Here is a 25313-nt window from a genome sequence, read left to right on the forward strand (position 1 = left end):
TGGGACCGTAGGAAGGCCAACAAACTTCGCCAAAATTTCACTTGATAGGGAACTAGTCCCACATTTTCCCTCTTTAAATCGCTGGTCTAACTACTTTAATTTCAATTTCAAATCAGTTTTTCAAAGACTCTACTAATTGCTTGACCCAACCTGATGAATTTTCTATAAAAGTCATTTTGTTCCAAACAAAATGACAAGTTTCTCTTTTAGGCAAATTTTAATAATACATATTTAATATCATCTTTTATTTTTAAAAAAAATCTTGATCTTATTATATAGAGTGGGGGGGTCACAATTTTTATTACATATTTTTGACAATATTGCTTGGATGCTGTCGGATCTTCTAAAATGGATTGCATCACGGGGACATATTGAGAGAATACAAGATTGAACTTAAAGCAATTAGAGAGTGTGGAGCCCAAATTCACATTGAGCCTTATACAACTTGATTGGTGATTTGTAATTTCTCATTTTTAACTTCTCTCCTTACTTACAATATCCTATTTAAACAAAAAATCTTCGAAGAACAGTCCTGTAAACTTCTTAACTGTTTACATAAAACATAGAATGTGGGATCAATTTTTTCTTTCCATAAGTCTCAATAAATGAGTTGTGAACTTGCAGAGAATCTTCAACTTGTCAAAAAAGACTTGCCAATGATCAAAATTGGAAAACTTGATTCTCACGACTAGAAGGCCAGGTCAATGATTGAGAATCCAAATGAGCATTTAATGTATCACTCTTTTACAATATACCGAACTTGAGTACAACTTTGAAGGAATCTTCCTTGTTATAAGACATGTCGCATTTTGAATTTATTTCACGCATTGTATTTCTATGAGAATTTAAAATACCTCCTTCAAAATATCATGTGTAATCCAATGGAGAGGGTTTATTCAAAATTTCAAAGTGACTTGTACGCTTCAAAGTATTTTGAATAATGATGAATTCACATGGTCTTGGTATGTCGTTGGGTACACGGTTGACGTGACAAGAGTGAAGAATCACACATCTTTTTCTTGTGTATCCCGAGGAAAATGATGTATGATTATCTAAATCGCGTAAAAAGACGTCGTGCAATCATCACGAGTCAAGTTTTTTCCCGACTTCATGATGGATCGAACATCTTTTCCAACATAGAGAGACACAATGAGAGAACGCCAGGACAAATTTGTCATTAAAATAGTAGGCAAGGGTATCACAGTCACGTGAAGAATCTTATAGAAAGTCAAAATCTAAAAGACCGTCAAAGTGGACGGCTGAGATATCATTATCAAAGACTCGAGGCGACGACCAAGAGAAGATTATCTAAATCTCTTTATTAAGGCGTCTCAGAGAGAGTAAACTTGGATTTAAAAGTGTCTGAGTAAATCTCGCGGACTCGATCGCATCTTCGCCGAATTTTCTCAGTTATTCTGAGCTTCTTAGGTCTGATTGTCTCTCTGATGTATTTTATTTATTTATTTTACTTTGAATCTACTGAAATTCATGAAATCTTAGCTGAATCTTTGAGTGTTTTATAGATCTGAAAAGAATTTGAGTGATTAAAGTTAAGTTTTTTGATTTTGGTTCGGTTTGGGAGTGAAAGATTGATTTGATTTGGTTATTTGTTTCAGATCTGTGAATCTGGTGTTTCTTTTGAGGGATTTTGTTCGGAAATTGTTCTAAATACAGAGGCAGAACTATTCTTTAGAGAGATCGAATTCTATGATGAGAGAGAAGCGAGGATTGGATTCGAGTGAGGCTGAAGGACAGCCGGAGAAGAAGCGACCTGCTCTCGCAAGGTAGTTCGTCGCTATGTATTTTTTTTAGTTTTTAGTTTTATTATTATTTTTGGATTATTTGGGCGTAATTCAAAATTTTAGTTGTTTGTTTCATTATTTCTCCACTGAAAGACGATTTTCTTGAAAAGAGAGAGAGAGAGGAGATAGAAATGGTCTGTTTGTATCACCACTTTGGCTCTGGAAAAGTTTAGAGAGCTGCTATTGCCACACCAACCTTTACTAAGAGCACCCCAAGATGTGTGTTAATTCTTTGGTGATTTCGTATGAATTGGGGTGCTCTTAGCTAAAGTTGGCGTGGCAATAGAATTTCTCTAAGTTTAACATAGGATCAAAGCAGGTTATACAATTTAGAAATTTGCAAACTCCAACTAAACGTGGCTTTAGTTGAATCAGTTTTTTTTGTTTTTTTTTTGTTGATAATTCTCTCTCTGATAAATCTACAATTTCACCCAAAAAAAAGGGTGAAAGAAAAACCATGGGTTGTTGCTTCTTGTGAGATTTTATAGCTACGGCCTAAGAAATAATTTCAATACAGAATCGGATATGAAGACTTATTAGTAGACTAGTATTGATGGAGATGGTTGGTCGTGTAAAATATAGGCAATTGCCAAAATCATCAAGGAGGAGTTTGCACATTAAAGGCTTTTTGAATATTAGGAAAAGGCTGAAAAGGATGTGGATTGGGGTTTTAAGAACTTATGTGAGACATCTCTGTGTAAATGACTTGGCTTTTGATAGATTTGATTGGGGGAACAATGGTTCATGCCTCCAAAGTTGATAGTTCGAATACTGCACACTTGAGCTTCACTTTGTAGAGTCAAGAGAAATTCATGCCACATTGTCCAGAAACACCATATATTATGATATGTATCATTAATAAAATGAGTAGTTTATATTGAAAATTAACTGGTAGATTGTTCAATGAGAATGAGAACTTGTTTTGCATGGGAGTTTGGTGGACCGGAATTTTGAAAATAATAAATATTTGGTAGCAGTATTTCAAGAATGGTTTTTGCTAGAATCAATCCTGGACTCATTAACCATTTTGCCAGAATTGTCACCAATTGTGGACAAATTTCTTTAATAGGGCTCTTTACAGAGTATGTGGAGTTGTGTGATTCTTTGCTGAGTTGTTTTTTCATATTCTTTGCACCATCGGTTTGGACTTATAATTACTCATGCCTTACAGTTATCTCTTGCAAAGGCTAATTAATGGTTCTGTTGGTTGGTGCCTTTTGTTTTTTTTACGTTGGATGCTTCATTGGGTTTTAGCTTTGGATAATTTTATATGAGATCCTATTTATCGAGAAATAAATATATCTATGCAGTGTAATTGTGGAGGCACTCAAGGTGGATAGTCTGCAAAGACTTTGCTCATCATTGGAGCCCATTCTTCGTAGAGTTGTAAGATAAACAATCTTATGTAGTGGGATTATTTATTTATTTATTTTTGCATAGAGGAAAACTTTGAAATAGGTTGTCTTGATGTGCTTTTAACTTTTCAATGACTTGTTTGGTAAAGAAACATTCCATTTCCCCTTTAAGGTGCTTTTGTGTAATGAAGTATGTCAGATAATAATTAAGATGCCAATTGAAGCTTTAGGCCACTTTTATTTATGACATTGTTGTAAAACTTCTCATATGCAGTTAAGATATTAAGGTTTAATCAAAACATATTATTCACTACTTGAATCATAGACCAAAACTTTCATAAAACTGGAAAAGGATCACCTAAGCTATTGGAATTATATCTTTCCCATATTGTCACTTTTCTTCGCTCTAGCACCCAATGATTTTTTCCTCGTTTTCTATCCAAAACCATGCCTCTTTCACTACATCATCGTCATCGTCGAATCCTTATGCCCATGATTTAGGGTCAGCTGAACGCATCTTGTTTCTCTATTCTATTCCATCTAGAACCATGTCTTCTATTATTAACTGGGCGATTACTTTTGCTACCTCAATTTTCTTTTCATGTATTGCTATTTTGTATTCGAAGTTATTTCTAAGCGACCCAATTATTTTGCACATCAGCAAAAACAAAGGACTAGAAGAAATAAAATGATAAGAAGACAAAAAAGAAGAGAGGAAATAAATATTGAATATGACTTTTATATAATTTTAAAAAATAGAAAAAAAATAATGTGAGGCTTTTGCCTTGACCAAAAGGCGTTACCTCAGTCGTGCCTCACATTGAAGGGTAAGCCTTTTGTGTTCTTCTTGGTATCAGGCATATTCCTCAGATATTTTTACATTACATCCTTATGCTTCAGGGAGTTTTTAATGAGTCTTATCACGAGGCATGTCTCGAAGAGTAAGCTTCACAAGAATTTAAAAACACTAGTAGTGAAAGCAGATTAAGCAAACTTTCAAATTTGTATTTGATACCCTCTCACTATTCCCTTTGTGAATCATGCTTTGTAAAGGCATTGTCTTTGTTTGTAGTTGTAGGAAGCAAAGCCCTACTTGTGATTTTTGGTGGAACATATTACGTGTATTATGAAGTACGTTGTAATTAAAGTTCCAAAACTAGGCAAATTGTCTTGAAGCCATTTGGCCTCACTCTGCAATGAGCTGTATTGAGTATTAAATTTCAAACTTAAATTGGGATTTTGGTTTATGCAAACACTATTTGAGCTGACCATTTAGATAATAGAAGACATGGATTGAAATAGTGAAAGTAAATATGAACACACCTTCAAAAACAAAAGATGTGGCTCTGGATATAGTGGAATGGAGGAACATGATGTGTTTAACTGACCCCGAATCCTTGGGATAAGGTTTTGATGATGATGATTTATTCTATTAAACTTTAGGAGCTTGATACGCTAACAAACTTCCTTAGGATGAACCACCTGCGGAATTGATAGATGCTAATTCAATTTTGACTTACCATAGAGTTAGATTTTGAAAAACTCTGATTATTGGTCCTATAGAAAATGCAAGATATGAGAATATTAGGAGGAAATAAAATTTTTTATGCCATAGTTTAAAGTTTATGTTCATATGTTTTTGGAAAGTTATATGTAGCAGGTTTGTGGCACATGATCACTTGTAATAATTTGTAACTTTGTGCAAGTCATTAAACTATTCCTCTCATCTCTTTATTTTACTTGGAATCAACTTTGAAAGTGACAATAGCGATTGCAGAACTGAAATTTTAATGTTAATCACAATACAGACAAGCTGTTTCTTATATTATTCATAAAAGTCTAATTTGGTGTACAAGATTGACATGCTTTCTTCACTTTGTTGTCTAGTTGGTGGAATGATTTTGTGCTTTTTTCTTCCTGATTAAATTTATATTGTCGTTGAATGTAAACAGGTTAGTGAAGAAGTTGAGCGTGCTCTTGCAAAATTAGCCCCTGCTAAAATTAATGGAAGGTAGGTCACTATGATCATCTTTTAGAAGACAAATTACTTCAATAGATTTCATTTTTCCACTCTTATGAATTATTTAGCACATTTTATGAAACAAATAGAATTGTACCCAATCTTTTGACTCATATATTCTTATATGAATTCTTTTCATGAGATTTTGAGTCTTTCTGTTAACCATGGTTATTGTTAAAGGACACTGCAATTGAAAATCACTTGAGCACACCAAGAATCTTAGTTGCAAGAACCTTCTGTCCTGGGTGCCGCTCTTGTTTCCTATCCCACTATGAAATCTCTCCCCCTTGTCCATATCCTAAATAACGCCAATAGAAATGGTTTGCAACAATCATTTCACTGCCCCTGCACTTGAGTCCCATTCTGTTTCGTGCAACCAAACATATGATCACGTTATACATGATAATTAGTGTTGTTTATTTTCTTCTTGTAATCGCCTCATAGTTTTGTTTTAGCAAGATTGTCAAATCCCTTTAAGATGGTTGGTGAATCACTAAAAAATAGATGGTTAGCATTTCTTGAGATACCACAAATGAGTAGAAAGAACTTGATTATGCAAACATGGTCAGGTCAAAACCTACACTCCCACCCCCCCCCCCCCCCCCACCCCCACCCCCCCCCCCCCCCCCACCCCCCGGCGCCCAAAAAAAAAAAAAAAAAAAAACAACAACAACAACAAAAAAAATCCCTATTTTTAAATCTTGATTCTGCAGCCTTTAACGACCTGAACTCTACCCACTAGTTTTATAAAATATTACGTTTCATTTTTCTATTTCATTCAATGCATGATTATTCATTCGTAAAGATTTTCTGTAAGCATTCTATCTATGTTTGGCATAGTATTATAGTACACTCCACATAGCCTACAAAGAAAGTACTGAACTGAAACATTGGCAGACCCCCAAATATAGGTTTTGTGGTTTTGGCACTATTCTATGCCTTATCCCAAAGATTTTGGGGGTTGGCTCAGCACTATATTTAATATAATTTTCATTTATTTAAAAAAAAAAAGTATATTTAAAATGATTTAGAGAAATCTAATATTCTTCATATAAAAAAGGATATTAGGGTATGTTTGATTGCATGGAAAGTGACTTTCCATGGAATTTGAAATCCATGGAAAAATAGTGGTGGAAAATAGGTAGGGTTGGAAAATCAAATTCCATTGTTTGATTTTACTTGGATAAAATCATGGAAAAATATATGAGAAAAAAGAAGAAGAGAAGATGAGGAGGAAGAGGGAGGGGGGAGGATGTGGCGGCGGCGACAACAACGGAGACGGTGGTTGTGGTAGCGGCGGCAGCGACAATGATGGTGGCGGTGGAGGTAAGTGAGGAAGAAGAAGGGAGAACATGATGGTGATAGTGGCGGCGATGGCGATGGTGGCGGTGGAAATAAGTGAGGAAGAAGAAGGGAGAATGTGATGGTGATGGTGGCGGTGGCGGCGGCAGCGGAGGTAAGTGGGGAAGAAGATGATGAGGAAGATGGGAGGAAAACGTGGTGGTGGTGGTGGCGGAAGAGGTGAGGGATGGAGAATAAGAGAGAGAAGGTAGTCGGAGATGGTGATGATAGAGACAGAGACGGCGATGGTGATGACGATGACGACGAGGTTAGTGTAATGATGGTGGTGGTGATAGAAAGAAGAAGATATGAGTAGGGAAGAATTGAGGATGAAAAATATGGGTGGATTTCACTTTCCCACCCGTATGGGTGGGAAAGTGAAATCCATGTTTTGGTGGACTTTTTGATTGGGGTGGAAAATGAATTTCCATTTCCATGTGCAATCAAACACTTGAAAAATGTCATTTTCCACCCTATTTTCCATGTGCAATCAAACATACCCTTAGTTGATTGTGTGATGGGCCAATCAATATCTTGTAAAAAGTTATACTTTCAATAAAGTTCTCCTGAAGCTCTAACATTTTAAAAATTATGCCTCCAATTTTCATCAGTCTTTAGCTTTACTTGCTCTTCTCATTGCTATTCGTGTTTGTTTCATCGCTTTGATCCTTCATAATTTCTATTTATGCATCCCACAGTCATAATCTCTTCTAACTCATGCTATCAGCAGGTCTTCTCCAAAACAAATTGAAGGGCCTGATGGAAGAAACTTGCAATTGCACTTCAAGTCAAGATTGGCTCTTCCCCTCTTTACTGGTGGGAAAGTTGAAGGGGAACGGGGTGCCGCAATCCATGTCGTCTTGCTTGATGCAAGCACTGGCCATGTTTTAACATCAGGACCGGAGTCCTTGGGTAAACTGGATATTGTTGTGCTTGAAGGCGACTTCAACAATGAAGATGACGAGGACTGGACCCAAGAAGACTTTGAAAGCCATGTTGTCAAAGAGCGTGAAGGAAAGAGACCACTTTTGACTGGGGACTTGCAAGTGACACTGAAGGAAGGTGTTGGAACCCTTGGGGAACTATCATTTACTGACAACTCAAGTTGGATACGAAGTAGGAAGTTCAGGCTTGGGCTAAAAGTTGCCTCTGGCTACTGTGAGGGCATACGTGTTCGGGAGGCAAAAACAGATGCCTTCACTGTGAAGGATCACAGAGGAGAATGTAGGTTCATGTCTTTCTGTCTATGGTTCAAAATTTTGTGTCATTTCGGAATGTTTCAGTGGCACATTCCAGTTTTGGTCAAAACCAGAATGAAACATTGACCCAAAAATATTCAATATTTCAGGAATGTTTCGGACAAGACCGTTTCAGTTTTTCTCCTGTCGAAACATTGCCTTGAAATGACATTGTTAACCTTGTTACTGTCAATGCTTGATTTCTTTTGCTAGATCTGAGTAAATGTTTGTTGAATCTGTCATTTTCAATTGTTCTTCACAGTATACAAGAAACACTACCCACCTGCATTAAGTGATGAGGTGTGGAGATTGGAGAAGATTGGCAAAGATGGGTCATTCCACAAGAGGTTGAATAAGGCTGGGATATACAGAGTTGAAGAATTTCTCCGACTTGTAGTTAGAGATTCACAAAGCTTGCGGGGTGTAAGAATATAGGATTTACCTGATGAAATAATAACCCCCCATGTCTAATGCTTGTGGCACCCTGATTTTTTTCCATGATGGCTGCAGATCCTTGGTGGCGGCATGTCAAATAAGATGTGGGAACTCCTCGTAGAACATGCAAAGACTTGCATCTTGAGCGAAAAGCTTTATGTTTACCATTCTGATGACACAAGGAATGTTGGTGTTGTGTTTAATCACATATACGAGTTGAGTGGTCTTATTGCTGGTGGACAGTTTTGTCCAGCTGATTCCCTTTCTGATAGTCAGAAGGTCAGTATCATATGTTTTATTTTATGATTTTTTCCCGAGGGATGAACATTTTTTTATTTTTTGACGAATAAACATGAGATGGAACCTTGCACATATCAATATATATATAGCGTTGGATCAGGTGACAATCCTTATTTGACAAAGACAACCCTTTGTTTTTTATGGGTTAGAAGTTTTGGAATGGGCTGATTTTTTGCGAGAATGATCTCTATGGCAAGGAGACCATCCTCACAAAATATCTGTCCATTTTGAAACTTCGAACCCCATCAAAAGTTGTTTACAAGTTAACAGTAAAAATTGAAGGCTGATGATTCTAAACCACTTTTGATGGGGTTAGAAATTTCAGAACGGGTTGATTTTTTATGAGGATGATCTCCTCACCATAAAGATCATCTTCGCAAAAAATCAGCCCATTTCAAAACTTCTAGCCCTATAAGACGAAGGATTGTCACTGGATCTATATATATATATATATAGATCGTGTGTTTTTTGGACATTCCATGTCTTTTTTTCCCCTGCTAGGCAAGCAAGATCAGTGGACAGTAATTAATAGGTGAAGATGGGTTTTGAACCCTGGTCATGGTATCAACTCTTACAGACTTTAGCAAGTTGGCACCCTACGTATGGACCCCCTAAAATGTGGAATAATGAATATGGATGTTGCCTGTAGTCCATGTCGAAAAATATAATCTGTGAGACTAATACTGCATTGATAGCTTTGAGACCATTTGCACTTTATCTGCTGCATTGAATCTCATGTTTATCTTGTTTTTTTTTTTTTTCCCCTTCTTTCTTTTGATAGGTTTAAGTGTGAAGGTTGGGTTTTGATTCCAGGTCTGTGGTATTACCAGACACATTACCAACTCTATCTTGTCTCACAAGAAAAAACCATATTAAAAATAGCTCTTGGAATTCTGAACTGTTTTTTTTTTTTTTTAAAACAATGCTAGAGTGACTGTGCAAGACACTGCATTCGACACTGAGCTGAAATCGTGGTATGCACGGAACGAAAAGTTAGATTCTTTTCATTTGTATCTTGAGGAAAATCTCCACATCAGCGCAGTGTCATAGGAAGCCAATTTAGCAATCATGATCCCTCGACTCCTAAGAATGACTCATGAAAAAAACACATGATCCCAACCCTTTAAATGCAAAATCCAATGGTTGAGATTTATCCTTGGGATAAGTATCTCTGAGGTTTGTGTTATCAAGATACTCATAAATCTTAACCATTGGATTTTGTGTTTTAAGGGTTGGGATCATGTGTTTTTTTCATAAGTCATTCTTAGGAGTCAAATGGATCCCAACCCATATATATGGGTGGCGTTTGGCTGACAATCTTTGGTTGACAAAACACTACCAAAATGTTTATCCTCTGTGGCTTAGAAATTTCGGATTGAAATGATTTTTTTTTGAGGATGATCTCTTGGTAAGGAGATCATCCTCACCAAAAGTCAGCCCAATCTGAAACTTCTATCAAAATTATTTTCGTAATGTGAACCGTCCATTTTTTACCAAAAATTTGTAAACCACTTTTGATGGACTTAGAAGTTTCAGATTGGGCTGATTTTTGGTGAGGATGATCTCGTCTACTTTTAAGCTAGGACAATTTTTTTTCAGCGTTTTGACATCCTAAGATTGCCAACAGATCCCAACATGTATATATGTTGGGATCTGTTGACTCCTGAGAAAACACATGATCCCAACTGTTTAGATACAATATCAAACAGTTGAGATTTATGTGTATCTTGTTCTCTTTGTTTTGGGTGGGTCCCCTCAACCCCCCTCGTTTTCCTTTGTTTATCAATAAATTCATCTTTATCGATAAAAAAAAGAAAGATTTATGTGCATCTTGATAGCACGTCTCAGAGATGCTTATCCCGAGGATGGATCTCAACCATTAAATTGTGTTTAAATGGTCGGGATCATGTATTTTTTCCATGAGTCATTCATCATGAGTGAAGGAATCCTGACCCTATGTATATGATTTTTTTTTTCTTAATCAATTCTGAACCTATCCATTAGGCTAGACTTGGCCTTTGTGCCGCTATTAAACTCAAAATGCTATTTATGAATTGATTGTAGACTGTATTAGGACATTCTGCTCATCAACTTGTAAAATGCTATTCTGGAACTCGTCACATTGGAATGGCTTTTGAAATTTAAGCCCTCAACTTGTAAAATGCTTATGAAACCTGTGCATTATATTTTTAATCCACCAGCCTAGTTTAGGGAAAGCAATAAATATCTTATTACTGAATCCATTTGTTTGATCGGTAAACCATATTTATATCAGAAATACTGGGCATGGATAGGAACTCCTTTAGATTGTGTTTCCAAGTGTTAACAAACCCGGGTAAGAGCTTGAAATGCTTTGGTTGGTGCAGGTCTATGTGGATGGCTTGGTGAAAAAGGCATATGAAAACTGGTTGCATGTGATAGAGTATGATGGCAAAGCACTTTTGAGTCTCAAGCAGAAACAATGGTCTGGTGCTTCTCGATCAGAACTTCCAATGAGCACACCGGATTATCCCCCTTTTGATCATCAAGTGTCTCTCCCATTCCCGCCCGTTCCAGTTCTTCCGGAGCAGCCTACAGATTCAAGCTTGACGGGAGGTAAGCATTATTAGAATAGTAAAGTGAGCCTTAATTAAATTTAAGTTTATACTGGAGACGATTAGAAAAAAAAAAAAACCCTGATCAATCCATATAAAGCAATAAGTTTCTTAAATTTGTCCTTTTTTCCCTTTTGCACTCTCTCTTGTCATCATCTCCTATTTCTTCTACAAATTCTGCTCAATTTTTATTCTCTATTTGCTTTATTCCTTGGGCAGAAGAAACATGTATCAAAATTGACTGTATAAGGCTGTTATTTTGTGTCGCCTGTTATTCATATAAACAAGTATTTTTTAGGGCTACCTCCAACCCCATAAAAATCTTATATGGTAGTGTTCTAGTGTTATCAGTGCAATGCAACTTCCCCCATCCCTCCCCTCCTTTCCAAATTTATTTGGTTTTTTGATAAGTGAAATAATATTATGTGTTTATATATATATATATATATAATATATATATATTATATATATATATATGGGAGCGGTTCAACGGCCCTAAAGTTTGCCAAACATTGTGCCAAACATTTTTCAAAACATGGGTTAGAAGCTTTGGAATGAGCTAATTTTTTGTGAGGATGATCTCTATGGTGGTGAAGAGATCATCCTCTCCGAAAATCAGCTCATTTTGAAATTTCTAACCCTAGTTTACAAATTGAAGAATCGTGGACCGTCCAATTTTTGTAAATCACTTTTGATGGGGTTAGAAGTTTTGGAATAGGCTGATTTTTGGGGAGGATGATCTCCTCATCATAGAGATCATCCTCAAAAAAATCAGCTCATTCTAAAATTTCTAACCCATGTTTTGAAAAATGTTTGGCAAACTTTAGGGCTGCTGAACCGCTCCCTATATATATATATATATGGTCGGGTTCGGCAGTCAACGCTAGGGAGCCAACACGTTTGTCCTATATGACTTAAAAAGTTTCAGATTGGGCTGATTTTTTTGGCAGGATGATCTCTATGGTGAGAAGATCATCCTCACAAAAAATCAACCCAATCTGAAACTTCTAATCCCATAAAAATTGGTTTAGAAATTGTGGACTGTCGATTTTTTACCAAAAGTTTGTAAACCCCTTTTGATGGACTTAGAAGTTTATGATTGGGCTGATTTTTTGTGAGGATGATCTCCTCACCATAGAGATCATCCTCACAAATAATCAACTCAATCTGAAACTTTTAAGCCATATAGGGCAACGTTGGCTGCCGAACGTCACCATATATAGCCCTAAAGAGAGCCAAACATTTTTTTTTTTTCAAAATATGGGTTGGAAATTTTGGAATGGGCTGATTTTTTGTGAGGATGATCTCTATGGTGAGTAGATCATCTTCACAAAAAATCAGACCATTCTGAAACTTTTATCTCCATCAGAAGTGGTTTAAAAATAATTGACGGTCCACGTTTCTTCAACTTGTAAACTAGGGTTAGAGGTTTTAAAATGGGCTGATTTTTTGTGAGGACGATCTCTTTTTGTCACAATGTTTGGCTCTCTTTGGGGCCTCCGAACCCTATATACATCTAGGGTAAGCCAGTCAAGATGACTAGCCAGCCGCAAAAAAAAAAACAAATTAAGGTAATTGCGATTAATATGAGATGTCCCTTCTACTTGGGGTAAAAGACCAAAATACCCCCAAATTTTTACTGAGATCTCTCTCTCTCTCTCTCTCTCTCTCTCTCTAATGCCTTCTCGATCATGCACATCTTTAATCAACCTTTCTGTTATGGGCATGTTATTAAAACTCAAATTTTTTTTCTTATCTCACCCCAAATTTAATGCTTTCTTTTCTCAACTTCAGGGTATAATGACAATCCAACAACCAGATATTTGGTGCATTCCCAGCACCTAAATTCCAATGCCCATGTCCCGTTTGATGGCGCTCCATATGTCCCACAGAACCAGCTGATCAGCACCTCACATCAATCTCAAATCATAGGAAATGATAATGTTGGGCTGGCCCTGGGTCCACCACAATCATCCACCTCAGCATTCCAGACCGGGGGTCAATCTGTCCAACCATCAAATCTTACTTCTTACGATGATTGGCCCCGCCACCGTGACAATAGGGGTGCAGATGACATGTTTTCGGAGGAAGATATCCGCATGAGAAGTCATGAGATGCTTGAGAATGAAGATATGCAACATCTTCTTCGTCTATTCAGTATGGGTGGTCAAGGTTCCATCAATGGACCCGAGGATGGGTATGCTTTCTCTTCCTACGTGCCGTCTCCATCACCGTACAACTGTGAAGAGGATCGCACACGTTCGTCAGGCAAAGCCGTCGTAGGGTGGCTGAAGCTCAAGGCAGCCCTGAGATGGGGCATCTTTATTAGGAAGCAAGCGGCTGAGAAGCGGGCCCAACTTGTTGAGCTGGATGAGTAGCTGATCACACCGAGGAGTTTTTCTGTACCCTATTGGAATCTTTCAACACAGCCCGAAGAAACTAATGTCTGGTTCAGTTCTATGGGGTTTAGGTTTCCTCTGTTTCTGGGATTCTGAACCAAGTTGGGATTGTTATCAGACAGCGCCAAACCCCTCTGCTTGTACAGTTTCCTGTACAGTTAAAGTTTCTTTCATCTACTAACACAATAATTGTTGTTGTGTTTTATTTGTTTCGATTATGTTGTATCTCTTTGTACTCTTCCTGCATTTTGCGAACTATCTACTAGATGCGGGGCCATTTTATTGATGACCCTTGGAACACTTGCATCGTCCAAAGAATTTGTAATGTCAAGTTGTATTTTTTTTTATTTCGTCGTGTGAAGATATTTTGAATTTATATTCTTATTTCTCACTAGATAAATATGATGGGGAACACTTGTATGCTTTATTCATGATCGAGGTATGTAGCTATACGTGGGATACAACACTATGTTTTTGGTGTGTTTAATGGTTCATGATGATTCTAGTCATATATGCTAATTACATTATGAGAGATTTCTATTGCCACCCCAATTTATATGTAAATAACCAAATATGACCCCTGATTTGCATTATTATTGTCTGATTTATTTCTAAAATGTCTGTCCCTTACTAATTTTTTTGTGCCACAAGTATTATGGAATTGAATCATTGATTCACTATTATAAATACTAAATTTAGAGAGTTCCCCCAGTATTTTTCAATGATGATATGGTCTCTTTGCCTTCTTTCACCTATCCTTCAATGATAGAAGAATAGATATTTATATTGAAAAATTTGAAGCATTGGTTTCCTTCTCAACTTAAATCTATTTATTTCTTATTTGTATTGAATGTCTTGTAATTATTCGATTCCGCGTTGAACCAGTTAAAACCATCCCCAAGGAATCTCTATTTGATATCTTCCAATATACTTATTCAAGGACTAAAATATTACCTAATCGATCTAGGGTTTATGGCCTAGACCAGATTTTAAATAAGAGTGACTTGTTGCAGATCAAAAGTTGCTAATTGCTGCCAATCTTAAAAATACTACTTAAAAAAAAAAAAAAAAACTATTTTTAATTTCCTACTGCACCTCAATCTTAAAAAAAAAGAAGTAAAATATGTATTTTTTAATAACTATTTTTGTTTTTTGTTTTTTGTTTTTTCTACCAGTTGCACTGTCTCTTGTTTTGTTTGCCAAAACGGGCGTTATCCTTCCAAGGTGCTACAAGCAAAAACGTGATAAGAGGATTCACTCCTACTTACAAAAGCTTCCCCGAATTTTCATTTGTTTTTGGGATTATTAAAACGGGAGCAGATCTTCTTCATTACTTTTTCCCTCTAGTTATAGAGTAGAGAGTGCCATGTTGAAAAAAAATAAAAAACAAAAAACTAATGGTGCCGTATACTGGTTTATATGCATTGGGATTGTCCTTGGCCGTGGCTATTTGCATGGATGCATAATGAAAAGGCATCAAATCTAATTCTTGGTGAGATGCTTGAAGCGCATCGTTAACATGCGAGCATATTGTTTTAGCACTTTCTTCATTGAAATGCTGTTAAATGTTGCTAAGTAGCTGTGACGATAAATACAAGTATGTTCCATTGGCATTGGCCATCCCAATACCGACCACTTTCAAACTCAAAGAATTGGATTTGAGAGATGACATGTAGAGGTCATAGTAGTTTGTGCTCTTGCAAGTTTTTTCGGATCAAATGTGCATCACCAATTAAACAGATGGGATTGATGAAAAAAGTAAGTGAATGTGAGAGGAAGAACAAGAACAAGCAAGAAACCAGGTGAACCCATTCGCATTGGGCAGGAGATTACTGAATACAACTTATCCTCCCATTGATGATTAACATGCTTCACCATTCACCGCACAGTAATCACATTTTAAAGTGCCTTGTAATACAGTAATTTTTTATTTTTTATTTTTTGAACCAAACAGGAATAGAGATTTTGCAATTTTATAGTTATTCTTTGTTTATTTCCTATAAAATTCATGATGGAACCTATCTATGGCTAATTCATTGTAAATTTCACGGAGTTGATTGGTACATATCTCAAGCAAAATTTAATATAAAACACGAGCCATTAATTAGCATAATTTGAAGTGGATCCTTATGTGACATTGACAATTCCTTGATTTGGAGACGGCTCAATGATGTTTGCCTTAAAAATCATAATCACTTTCATCGAAATCAACAAGCTCAAGGAAAAATTGAAGAAGGCCGAGCAATCCCAGAAGGTCGCTGCTGGTCCTACCAATCCTGCCGAGGCTTCTAAAGACAATGAGCATGCTCCCAATGACACCGATCTTAAATGTTTTTGTTAAAAAAAACTTGTAACTTAGTTGAATGCAATAGATTTCATTTATGTAATGAAAACGCATTTTTTTCCTTTTAATAGTTTCCTCGGATCTATAATAGTTTGAATACCTGATGATTGTCCTATAGCTTGCACCACCAAATTGCTGTACTCAACTTCATAACAGGCCAATAATCAGACTGACCCAAGACTTAGCTAGATAATAATAGAACCAATTGAAGTCCCAGATTGGGATCGGCTCCTACAATGAGCCGAGACTTTGGTGAATGATAACATGACCGATTGGATTCTTAAACCGGGCTTGGATCTCGGGATGATACAAGATTTAGATAACTAATAAAATAATTGATCGAAACCGACAATGGACTCGGCTCCCATAATGGGCCAAGGCTTTCGCTAAACCAACTCCTATACGGTTGGGTTCGGTTCTAATGACGGGCTAAGTTGTAGATACAAAAATTTGCTCTACCTCATGATCCTCACTGATATGAGTATTCTCCTTTTTATGTGTTCCTAGGAGGGCCTGCAACAAAATCACTCTGACACCCAAGTTAGAATTTCTAGCACTAGTATTATAGAGTATTTTTAGAGAGGGAATTGCATACCTTTTTGGCGTGATGCACCCTTGTATTTATAACTCTTAGATTTTCTTGGATTTTCTCCATGATTCTCGTCTGAGTGGTTATGCCAATTTAGGGATTTACCTTGATTTTCGTGCAAACAGTTACATATTCCTTATTTGACTCACCTTTGAAGCTTGGCTCGGATGATCGATTAAGTTATCGTGTAATTTGACTATTTGGCTTAAATTCTTCGAGATTGCCACATGTCGCTTGTTTGAGAAATATCCTCTACACGTACCCATTGACACCCCTAAACCGATTTAACATGTTTAGAGTCTTAAATTTCGTAATCTAATTTTGTTAGACTAAACCCTATGATCAGAAGTATAAATCAAGCAAGAACACAAGAATCTCACACGACACAAAATATACGTGGTTTGGTCAAAGAATTGACCTACGTCTACGGGCGTAAACGGCGATTTCATTATATTAACCAAAGAAGAACACGGTTACAATTTCTCTCTGTCTCTCATATATTTCTCTCCCCCCTATTAGGATTTCATCTCTTACCCTTTATATACTTAGGGTTACAAAGAAGTTAAACGGATCGGATCCAAAACCAAATCAAATGGGCCCAATATTTTGCCCCGGAACTTCGCCCCGGACCTCCGATAATGTTGGGGAAAGCCCACAGATTACCAATTAAATGGGCCATACGGGTCGTTAACGGATCTCAAAAGATCCGGATTGAATCCACAACAACCCTCCACATACAAGAATAGAACACATTACCAACAATTTTGTTGCCTTAAATTGGTATTAATGATTGAGGTTAATTCAAGAAGAACAAAATACTAGCGTGTGAAAGAAAATTATTGAACACTTTATGCCACGTGAACCAATGGGTATTCGAGGTCTCTAAATTGAGGGTCAACAAAATCTCAATCTAAAAAATTACCAGTTAAGCTTCTTTGGACTTTGTGAAAGTGATATTGGATTGGATTGTGTGGACCTGAATAAGGGTGGTGCAGCTTTCATGGGTTGGTAGAGTGATGGGGTAAACGCGTCTAAGGGAAAGAGCACTCCATTTTCGTGATTCCTCTCATCACTCGCCAACCCATGATTCTTTCGTGGACGTAACACAACTTTTTTTTTTTAATATTTAAATTTGCCAACTGTGGCCAGCTCTCTCACCCGCTCCTCTATTCTCAAAAAAAGGTGCAGAATCCTTGGCTTCATCACTATATATATATAAATATGCTGAGCTACCCAAAGCTCCATCATCTCACTTCAACAAGTATCCATCACAACAAATATTTCTTCACTTCACCATCCCTCTCAACTAAACACTCACTCATGGCTTCTTCTTTTACTATTTCATTGGTGGTGTTGGTTTCTCTACTAGTAGTTGTCTCTGCTGGTAATTTCTACCAAGATTTCGACATCACTTGGGGTGATGGCCGTGCTAAGATACTCAACAATGGTGATCTTCTCACTCTTTCCCTTGACAAATCCTCTGGCTCTGGCTTCCAATCCAAAGCTGAATATCTCTTCACCAAGATCGATATGCAGCTCAAGCTTGTTCCTGGCAATTCTGCTGGCACTGTCACCGCCTATTATGTAAGTTTCTACACTACTTTTACATAATTTAACTATAATTCAATTGAAGTTGTTAAAGCTAATGTGTTGTTTTACTTATTTGGGTGGTGCAGTTATCTTCACAAGGAGCGACCCACGACGAAATCGACTTCGAGTTCTTGGGGAATCTTAGTGGTGATCCTTACATTCTTCACACTAATGTCTTCAGCCAAGGCAAAGGTGACAGAGAGCAGCAATTCTTCCTTTGGTTCGATCCCACCGCTGACTTCCACACCTACTCCATCCTCTGGAATCCTCAACGCATTATGTAAGTAGGATACCCCAATTCAATTAATCAATCTCTTTTTAATCTGTGAGAGTATGAAACCTTATATTGAACAATTAAATGAGCTTTTACTAACATCACATTTGATTTGATCTCTTCTCTTACAGTTTCTCTGTGGATGGAATTCCTATTAGAGAGTTCAAGAACTCGGAATCGATGGGTGTTCCCTTTCCAAAGAATCAGCCCATGAGGATTTACTCTAGTCTATGGAATGCTGATGATTGGGCAACAAGAGGTGGTCTCGTAAAGACCGATTGGTCCCTCGCTCCCTTCACTGCATCATATATGAACTTCAATGCTGAAGCAAAATCAACCTCCAATACCAATGGTAATTGGCTATCACAAGAGCTGGATTCCACAAGCCATGAGAAGATGAAATGGGTACAGAAGAATTACATGATCTACAACTACTGCACGGATACTAAGCGCTTCCCTCAGGGCTTACCTGTCGAATGCGCCAACACCAATCAGTCCTAGAAATGGAGCAGAGCCTCCACAATTTTTTTTGGATTTAACAAAGGAATAAAGTGATATAGTCATTCTTTGCTTATTAGCTGCTTCTCTATAACTTTTTTTACAGCCATATTCTTTCATTCATTATTTGTTACTCAAAAACGCCAGGAATGTTGGAAAAATTACCATACAACGTGTAATAAAATCACAACAAAAATTAAACCCTTTCCCTCTTTGAGTGATAAAAATAGGTTAAAAATATCCAACCAATATTAACACCACCATTATACCGAATAATGCCAATCTAAATGCAAGATAATCCAACTGAGCAAAATAAATAACCACAAGTAACACAAGATTTTTCACGTCGAAAACCCTTCAAAGTGAAGGTAAAAACCATGGGACTTGTCTCGGTAGTCCATACTCAAATCTTCCACTATCAACAATAATGGGTTACACCAAAGTTCTCTCAAGATCAATTTAGAGGTTCACAAGATTACAATCATCATCAAGAATACCTATTCTTGGTTCAACAATACAATAAGCATCATCTAATAAAGATGGATTCCACAATAAAACAAAAAGGAAAAAGTTTAGGTCTCACCAATGAAATCTCTCAATAGAGATGAAAAGAGAAGATAATCTGAAAAAATAAATCGATAAAGTTGTAGAGATTATTGCAAGGATTCTCCATTCCAAATTTGAGTCAAATCGGACAAAGTTTGCCCTTTAATCTTCTTGCCTTAACTCTCCAAAAATCCACCTATTTTCTTTTCTCTTTCTTTCAACCTTATTCTTTTCTTTTCTCCCTTTTTTGGTAACTCAAAAATAACCGCCCCAACTAAAAAACCAGCTGTTGCCCTTTTTCTTTTTAATTTTTAAGTTGAATGGGCTTTTGCCCTTATTTCTCTTGGGTGGCCCACATGAGGTGGACCCAGCCCAACAAGGAATTCTTATTCCTCTTACCATGTAATGTAATTATATTTTTTATAAAATAAAGGAGTAATTGTACTTTTGCATTCTACCAATAGAACCATTAAGGTCACCTTTGATTGTGAAATATCGATTGCTTGTTGAACCCTATGAATGTAGGATATTTCAAATTCAGGGGTCAAAGAGTTGTATAAAACATTCTTGGTGGGAAAAATATGAATGAAAGATCCCACTAAATTGAATTTACTCCATGAATATAAGAAATTGTGTGAATTATGAATATGAAGTTGGATTTTGTATATAGTCCATGATTCTTATTGCAATATTTTTGTTGTTAAATGTATTTGATTCCTTTGAAGCTTTGTTTGACAAGTCTCTATTTATTCCATGAGGTACAAAAAGATTTCACAAGAAAACATAAACAAAATACTAGTTAAAACAATGCAATTTTGGATCTTAAATTTTCAATCATCAGACTGATGTATTGATTAATAAAACATATAGAACTGTTGACCATTCCATGAAGTTCGAAAAAAAAAAAAAAAAACCTTTTCATTGCCACTCAAAATTAAGTTGGTTCTAGAAGGCTTTGTTGATCATAATGAAATAGAAACTTAATATAAGAAAAATAAGCTTGAAAATGAGAATTGCGAGGATCTAACCCTTGAACTTTTAAAACATTAACAACATTTACGAGTGACAAAATCACTACTTAATTTATTTTAAAGGTAAATTAATTGCATCCTTTGTTTATAATTTTGTCCTTAACCATGCTGCATGAGATCATATTTTTTGGATGCCATAAGGTGATGTGGTTAGAAAACTTTCCTTAGAAATGAAAGTGTTTTTCATTATTATCATCAGTAGTAGCAGCAGCATTGTCTAAGCAAAGTGTATTTTATTAACACATAAACATGCTAGCCATACTTAGTAAGATCTTAAATCTTACTATGGGTTGTTTTGCCCACATGGATCATCATATTAGGAATATCAAACACTAAATGCCTCTAGATTTCATTGAAAAAATAGATTAAAGAAATATAAATATAAATAAATAAATAACTTAGTAAGGATTTTTTTTCCAAAAATAAAAACTTAACCATTAATTATTTTTAAAAAAAATCTTAAAATACCCTCCATATTTTATTGAATTTGAAAAAAAAAAATGTATTATGAAAAAGTAATAGAAAATTCTAACAAAAAATGGGTAATTTAAATAATTTATAAATAATTGTTGATATGTTAAAAACTACACATTAATGACAATAGCTACTGTGTCAAAACAGGTTAAGTGGATTGACATCCCTAACCCAGACCCAACCCATTTAATAATCGTGTTAGATAGGTTGACACTAACCCAATTTAACTTGACCCAAATCCACTAATTTTGTGTCGTTTTCGCAAGTGGTGTAAAAATTGCCACCCCTAACACCATGTATCGGTTATGGACAAAGTACAATGGCGCGGTGGTGTTTGTGTGATAGCATTGTGTATACATACATACACTTAGCCCATGAAGATTCCATCGTAGAACCCATATTTATTAATGCACATGTGAGTTTTTCCGTAAAAAGGAATAAGAGATCGAGTTATTTCATTCAGTTTTGATAGTCAATTTAAATTTAAAACTACATGTAAATGAATAAATATATTTTTAATAAATAAAAACCTCATGCATAAAACTTGTATGTCTCTAATGAAGTTCGGGTTATTTTATGGAGAATAAACATCATGCATGCATTTACATGAGAAGGTTTCAAAAATTAAATGTGAAACTACAATATTTAGCATATGAAATTTATAACAAAAATTTATTCATTGAGTAAAATAATTTAAAAGCTATTAAATTATCTTGTCCATGTTTTGAACATGACATTTCTTATTAGATGTAATTAGTTGTAATCTTTATTATAAATATAAAATCTTATTGATGCAAATTTCTTATTAAACAACAATTGCATTCAAATTATGTCATGTAAGCATGAAGCTAACTCTCTCTTTAATAAATCACATTTTTCATGTGCATGCATGTAAGAGATTTTGTTTAAATGATAGGATAGATTACACTTTGACTCTCTATAGTTTGTCATAATTCCATGTTGACCCAATTACATTTTGATAATTGCACTTACCCCCCTTTTATTGAGCATGTTAAAATTGAAATGTTATTTTACTATTTTACCCTCTGATATTTTTCCTTACAAAATTAATTTTAAAACAATAGTTAAAAACACATCCATGTAAGTATTTGCAAGTGAACCCATTTTTTCGTTGGGATATTTTTTTTTTGTTGAAAGGCAAACATTTTAAAAAGGGTAAAATATTTATTAGAAAACTAAAAATCCTAGTTTAACTATTTGCATTCATGACAAGTAGATGGGGGGGGGGGGGGGGGGGGGGGGGGAGAAAACTATATGAGAGGTAAGTGCAATTGTAAAAACATTAGGGCATTGACATAGAATGATGAAGAGCCACCAAGTATTAAAGTATAATTTTTCTTAAATAATAATCTCATAAAAATTTTGATCCTTTAAGGATTGAAATTGTGCATTTTTAATTAATTAAAATTCGGATTAATTTTGATGTTAAAATTTTTGAAAGGACGAAAATCTGAATTTTATAATAAAAAATAATTTCGACTTAAATTTTTATTCATAATTTTTTTTTATATAATTTAAAATATATTTTTAGTTCTTTAAGGGTTGAAATAGATTCCTATTAATAAATTTGTAAAAATTAGATTTTTTTTTTTTATGAATTAATTTTTTTTTAAATTTTAAAAATAATTTCCCCAAAAATCTATCCTAAGATAGAAGATAACTGATTTTGAGGAGGGAGAAAATGGATTTTTGGAGTACCGACAACTACAAGAGACTGAAGACAGGCATTTATGACATGGGTCCCGTTCAGCACCCTAAGTTTTACCACACATTTTAACAAACGTGTTTTGTCTTACATGGGTTAGAAGTTTTGGAATGGGCTGATTTTTGGTGAGGATGATCTCTATGGTGAGGAGATCATCCTCACCAAAAATCAGCTCATTCCAAAACTTCTAACCCTATCAAAAATGATTTACAAAAAAAGGACGGTCCACGATTTTTTAACGTGTAAACATGGGGCTAAACATTTCGGAATGAGCTGATTTTTGGGAGGATGATCTTCTAATCATAGAGATCATCCTCACCAAAAATCAGTCCATTCCAAAACTTATAACCCATGTAGGACAAAAAACGTTTGTTAAAGTGTGTGGTAAAACTTAGCGTGCTGAACATTTCCCTTATGACATATATGTTGTCTCTCAGATAAAACCTAAGTTAAAGAGGATGTCACCAGTTCGAAAATACGGATATCTTTAACTAAAACGCGGAGGATGATGTTTATGTCACCATCTTTTACAGGCTAGAGTTGATTGTGACCCAGTGACGGTGGTGCCTCTACTTTAAACTTTTATGGTTGTGGGCCTATAAGCAGCTGGTATTGTGTGTTGGTGCTTATTGAGGTGGGCGCGGCCAAGGCCAAGGGAAGCAACTCTCTAGTTTCAGCGTGAAATCTGCCAACTGTGCCCAGCTCTCAACAACTCTACTATTCAAATTTTATTTTATATAAAAAATGGATAGAATTTTCCAGTGAGCTTCTCTTCCCTTGGCTTCACAACTATAAATAAAGTTGCTGAGCTTCTCTACCCAAACATCCATCTCACTTCAACCATCCATCACAGCAAATATTTCTTCACCTCACCACACCACCTCTCTCTCAATTACAAGTCTAAACAAACTCACTTATGGCGGCTTCTTCTTCTTTTATTGTTTCATTGTTGGTGTTTGTTTCTGTAGTAGTAATTGTCTCTGCTGGTAATTTCTACCAAGATTTCGACATCACTTGGGGCGATGGCCGTGCTAAGATACTCAACAATGGTGATCTTCTCACTCTTTCCCTTGACAAATCCTCTGGCTCTGGCTTCCAATCCAAAGCTGAATATCTCTTCGCCAAGATCGATATGCAGCTCAAGCTCGTTCCTGGCAATTCTGCTGGCACTGTCACCGCCTATTATGTAAGTTTTCACACTCCTTTACATAATTTAACTATAATTCAATTGAAGTCGTTAAAGCTAATGTGTTGTTTTACTTATTTGGGTGGTGCAGTTATCTTCACAAGGAGTGACCCACGACGAGATCGACTTCGAGTTCTTGGGGAATCTGAGTGGCGATCCTTACATTCTTCACACTAATGTCTTCAGCCAAGGCAAAGGTGACAGAGAGTAGCAATTCTTCCTTTGGTTCGATCCCACCGCCGACTTCCACACCTACTCCATCCTCTGGAATCCTCAACGCATTATGTAAGTAGGATACCTCAATTCAATTAATCAATCTCTTTTTAATCTGTGAGAGTATGAAACCTTATATTGAACAATTAAAGAAGCTTTTACTAACATCACATTTGATTTGATCTCCTCTCTTGCAGCTTCTCTGTGGATGGAATTCCTATTAGAGAGTTCAAGAACTCGGAATCGATGGGTGTTCCCTTTCCAAAGAATCAGCCCATGAGGATTTACTCTAGTCTATGGAATGCTGATGATTGGGCAACAAGAGGTGGTCTCGTAAAGACCGATTGGTCCCTCGCTCCCTTCACTGCATCGTATAGGAACTTCAATGCTGAAGCAAAATCAACCTCCAACACCAATGGTAATTGGCTATCACAAGAGCTGGATTCCACAAGCCATGAGAAGATGAAATGGGTACAGAAGAATTACATGATCTACAACTACTGCACGGATACTAAGCGCTTCCCTCAGGGCTTACCCGTTGAATGCGCCAACACCAATCAGTCCTAGAAATGGAGCAGAGCCTGCACAATTTTTTTTTGATTGAACAAAGGGATAAAGTGATATAGTCATTCTTTGCTTATTTGCTGCTTCTCTACAACTTTTTTTTACAACCATATTCTTTCATTCATTTTTTGTTACTAAAAAATGTCAGGAATTATTATTCCTCTTACCATGTAATGCAATTATATTTTTTATAAAATAAAGGAGTGATTGTAGATCCGCATTCTACCAATAGAACCATTGAGGTCACCTTTGGATGTGAAATATCGATTGCTTGTTGAACCCTGTGAAAATAGGATACCTCAAATTCAGGGGTCGAAGAGTTTTATAAAACATTCTTGGTGGAAAAAATATGAATGAAAGATCCCGCTGAATTGAATTTGCTCCATGAATATAAGAAATTGTGTGAATTATGACTATGGAGTTGGATTTTGTAAATAGTCCATGATTCTTATTGCAATATTTTTGTTGTTAAATGTATTTGATTCCTTTGAAGCTTTGTTTGCAACCATAACTCTTGAAAAACTATAGACAGATAAATGAGTGGACTTCAAGGATTGTGCATACCTCCATAAGTAGATTTGTTGCTTGTGATGGTAGTGAAGATCGATCACCTTTGAGGGCATACGCACTTGTATGCGGTATTCCATGGACCTTATTTATTATTATTATTATTTATAAGTAACATTTTATTCAGAAAACAGAACTAGACTAGTCGAGATGATCAAGCTAGCAAGACCTTACAAAAGATGGTACTCACGAGAATACAATGAATTCCATCCTAGTTGTAGATAAAA

General features: G+C 36.0%; 2 protein-coding genes and 1 pseudogene across 4 annotated transcripts; all 3 read left to right on the forward strand.

Moving 5' to 3' along the window:
- The first annotated feature begins 1268 nt into the window (after positions 1-1268).
- Positions 1269-13915, forward strand: LOC147392882 (calmodulin-binding protein 60 B-like). 2 transcript variants are annotated; one of them, XM_086454933.1, is made up of 9 exons: positions 1269-1428; positions 1617-1784; positions 3113-3188; positions 5110-5168; positions 7246-7742; positions 8019-8179; positions 8267-8470; positions 10858-11086; positions 12880-13915. In XM_086454933.1, exons 2-9 carry the CDS (start codon positions 1708-1710, stop codon positions 13461-13463), a joined length of 1887 nt encoding a protein of 628 aa, XP_086311059.1. In that variant the 5' UTR covers positions 1269-1428; positions 1617-1707; the 3' UTR covers positions 13464-13915. The 2 variants fall into 2 exon arrangements, with proteins under 2 accessions (XP_086311059.1, XP_086311060.1); XM_086454934.1 differs by having other exon boundaries at positions 7249-7742.
- A 3651-nt stretch (positions 13916-17566) lies between these two features.
- On the forward strand, positions 17567-18855 carry LOC147392883 (putative xyloglucan endotransglucosylase/hydrolase protein 23). Its single transcript, XM_086456417.1, has 3 exons — positions 17567-18001; positions 18094-18287; positions 18413-18855. The coding sequence occupies exons 1-3, from the start codon at positions 17639-17641 to the stop codon at positions 18780-18782; spliced, it is 927 nt and encodes a 308-aa protein (XP_086312543.1). The 5' UTR covers positions 17567-17638; the 3' UTR covers positions 18783-18855.
- A 4314-nt stretch (positions 18856-23169) lies between these two features.
- LOC147392884 (xyloglucan endotransglucosylase protein 1-like) lies at positions 23170-24784 on the forward strand (annotated as a pseudogene). The gene is made up of 3 exons (XR_015182234.1): positions 23170-23742; positions 23834-24027; positions 24153-24784. The product of XR_015182234.1 is annotated as a xyloglucan endotransglucosylase protein 1-like (transcript).
- The last annotated feature ends 529 nt before the right edge of the window (positions 24785-25313 follow it).

The sequence above is a fragment of the Akebia trifoliata genome, chromosome 10, assembly GCF_017979445.1.
Source record: "Akebia trifoliata isolate Shusen 1 chromosome 10, ASM1797944v1, whole genome shotgun sequence".
NCBI lineage: Eukaryota > Viridiplantae > Streptophyta > Magnoliopsida > Ranunculales > Lardizabalaceae > Akebia > Akebia trifoliata.

Bases quoted from the DNA above. Each gene is read 5' to 3' on its own strand.
- LOC147392882 (XM_086454933.1), top strand. From the start codon at position 1,708: ATGATGAGAGAGAAGCGAGGATTGGATTCGAGTGAGGCTGAAGGACAG. The intron at 3,189-5,109 runs GTAAGATAAACA...GAATGTAAACAG, and splicing joins AGCCCATTCTTCGTAGAGTT to GTTAGTGAAGAAGTTGAGCG. The intron at 7,743-8,018 runs GTAGGTTCATGT...TGTTCTTCACAG, and splicing joins GAAGGATCACAGAGGAGAAT to TATACAAGAAACACTACCCA.
- LOC147392883 (XM_086456417.1), top strand. From the start codon at position 17,639: ATGCTGAGCTACCCAAAGCTCCATCATCTCACTTCAACAAGTATCCAT. The intron at 18,002-18,093 runs GTAAGTTTCTAC...TGGGTGGTGCAG, and splicing joins GCACTGTCACCGCCTATTAT to TTATCTTCACAAGGAGCGAC. The intron at 18,288-18,412 runs GTAAGTAGGATA...CTTCTCTTACAG, and splicing joins TGGAATCCTCAACGCATTAT to TTTCTCTGTGGATGGAATTC.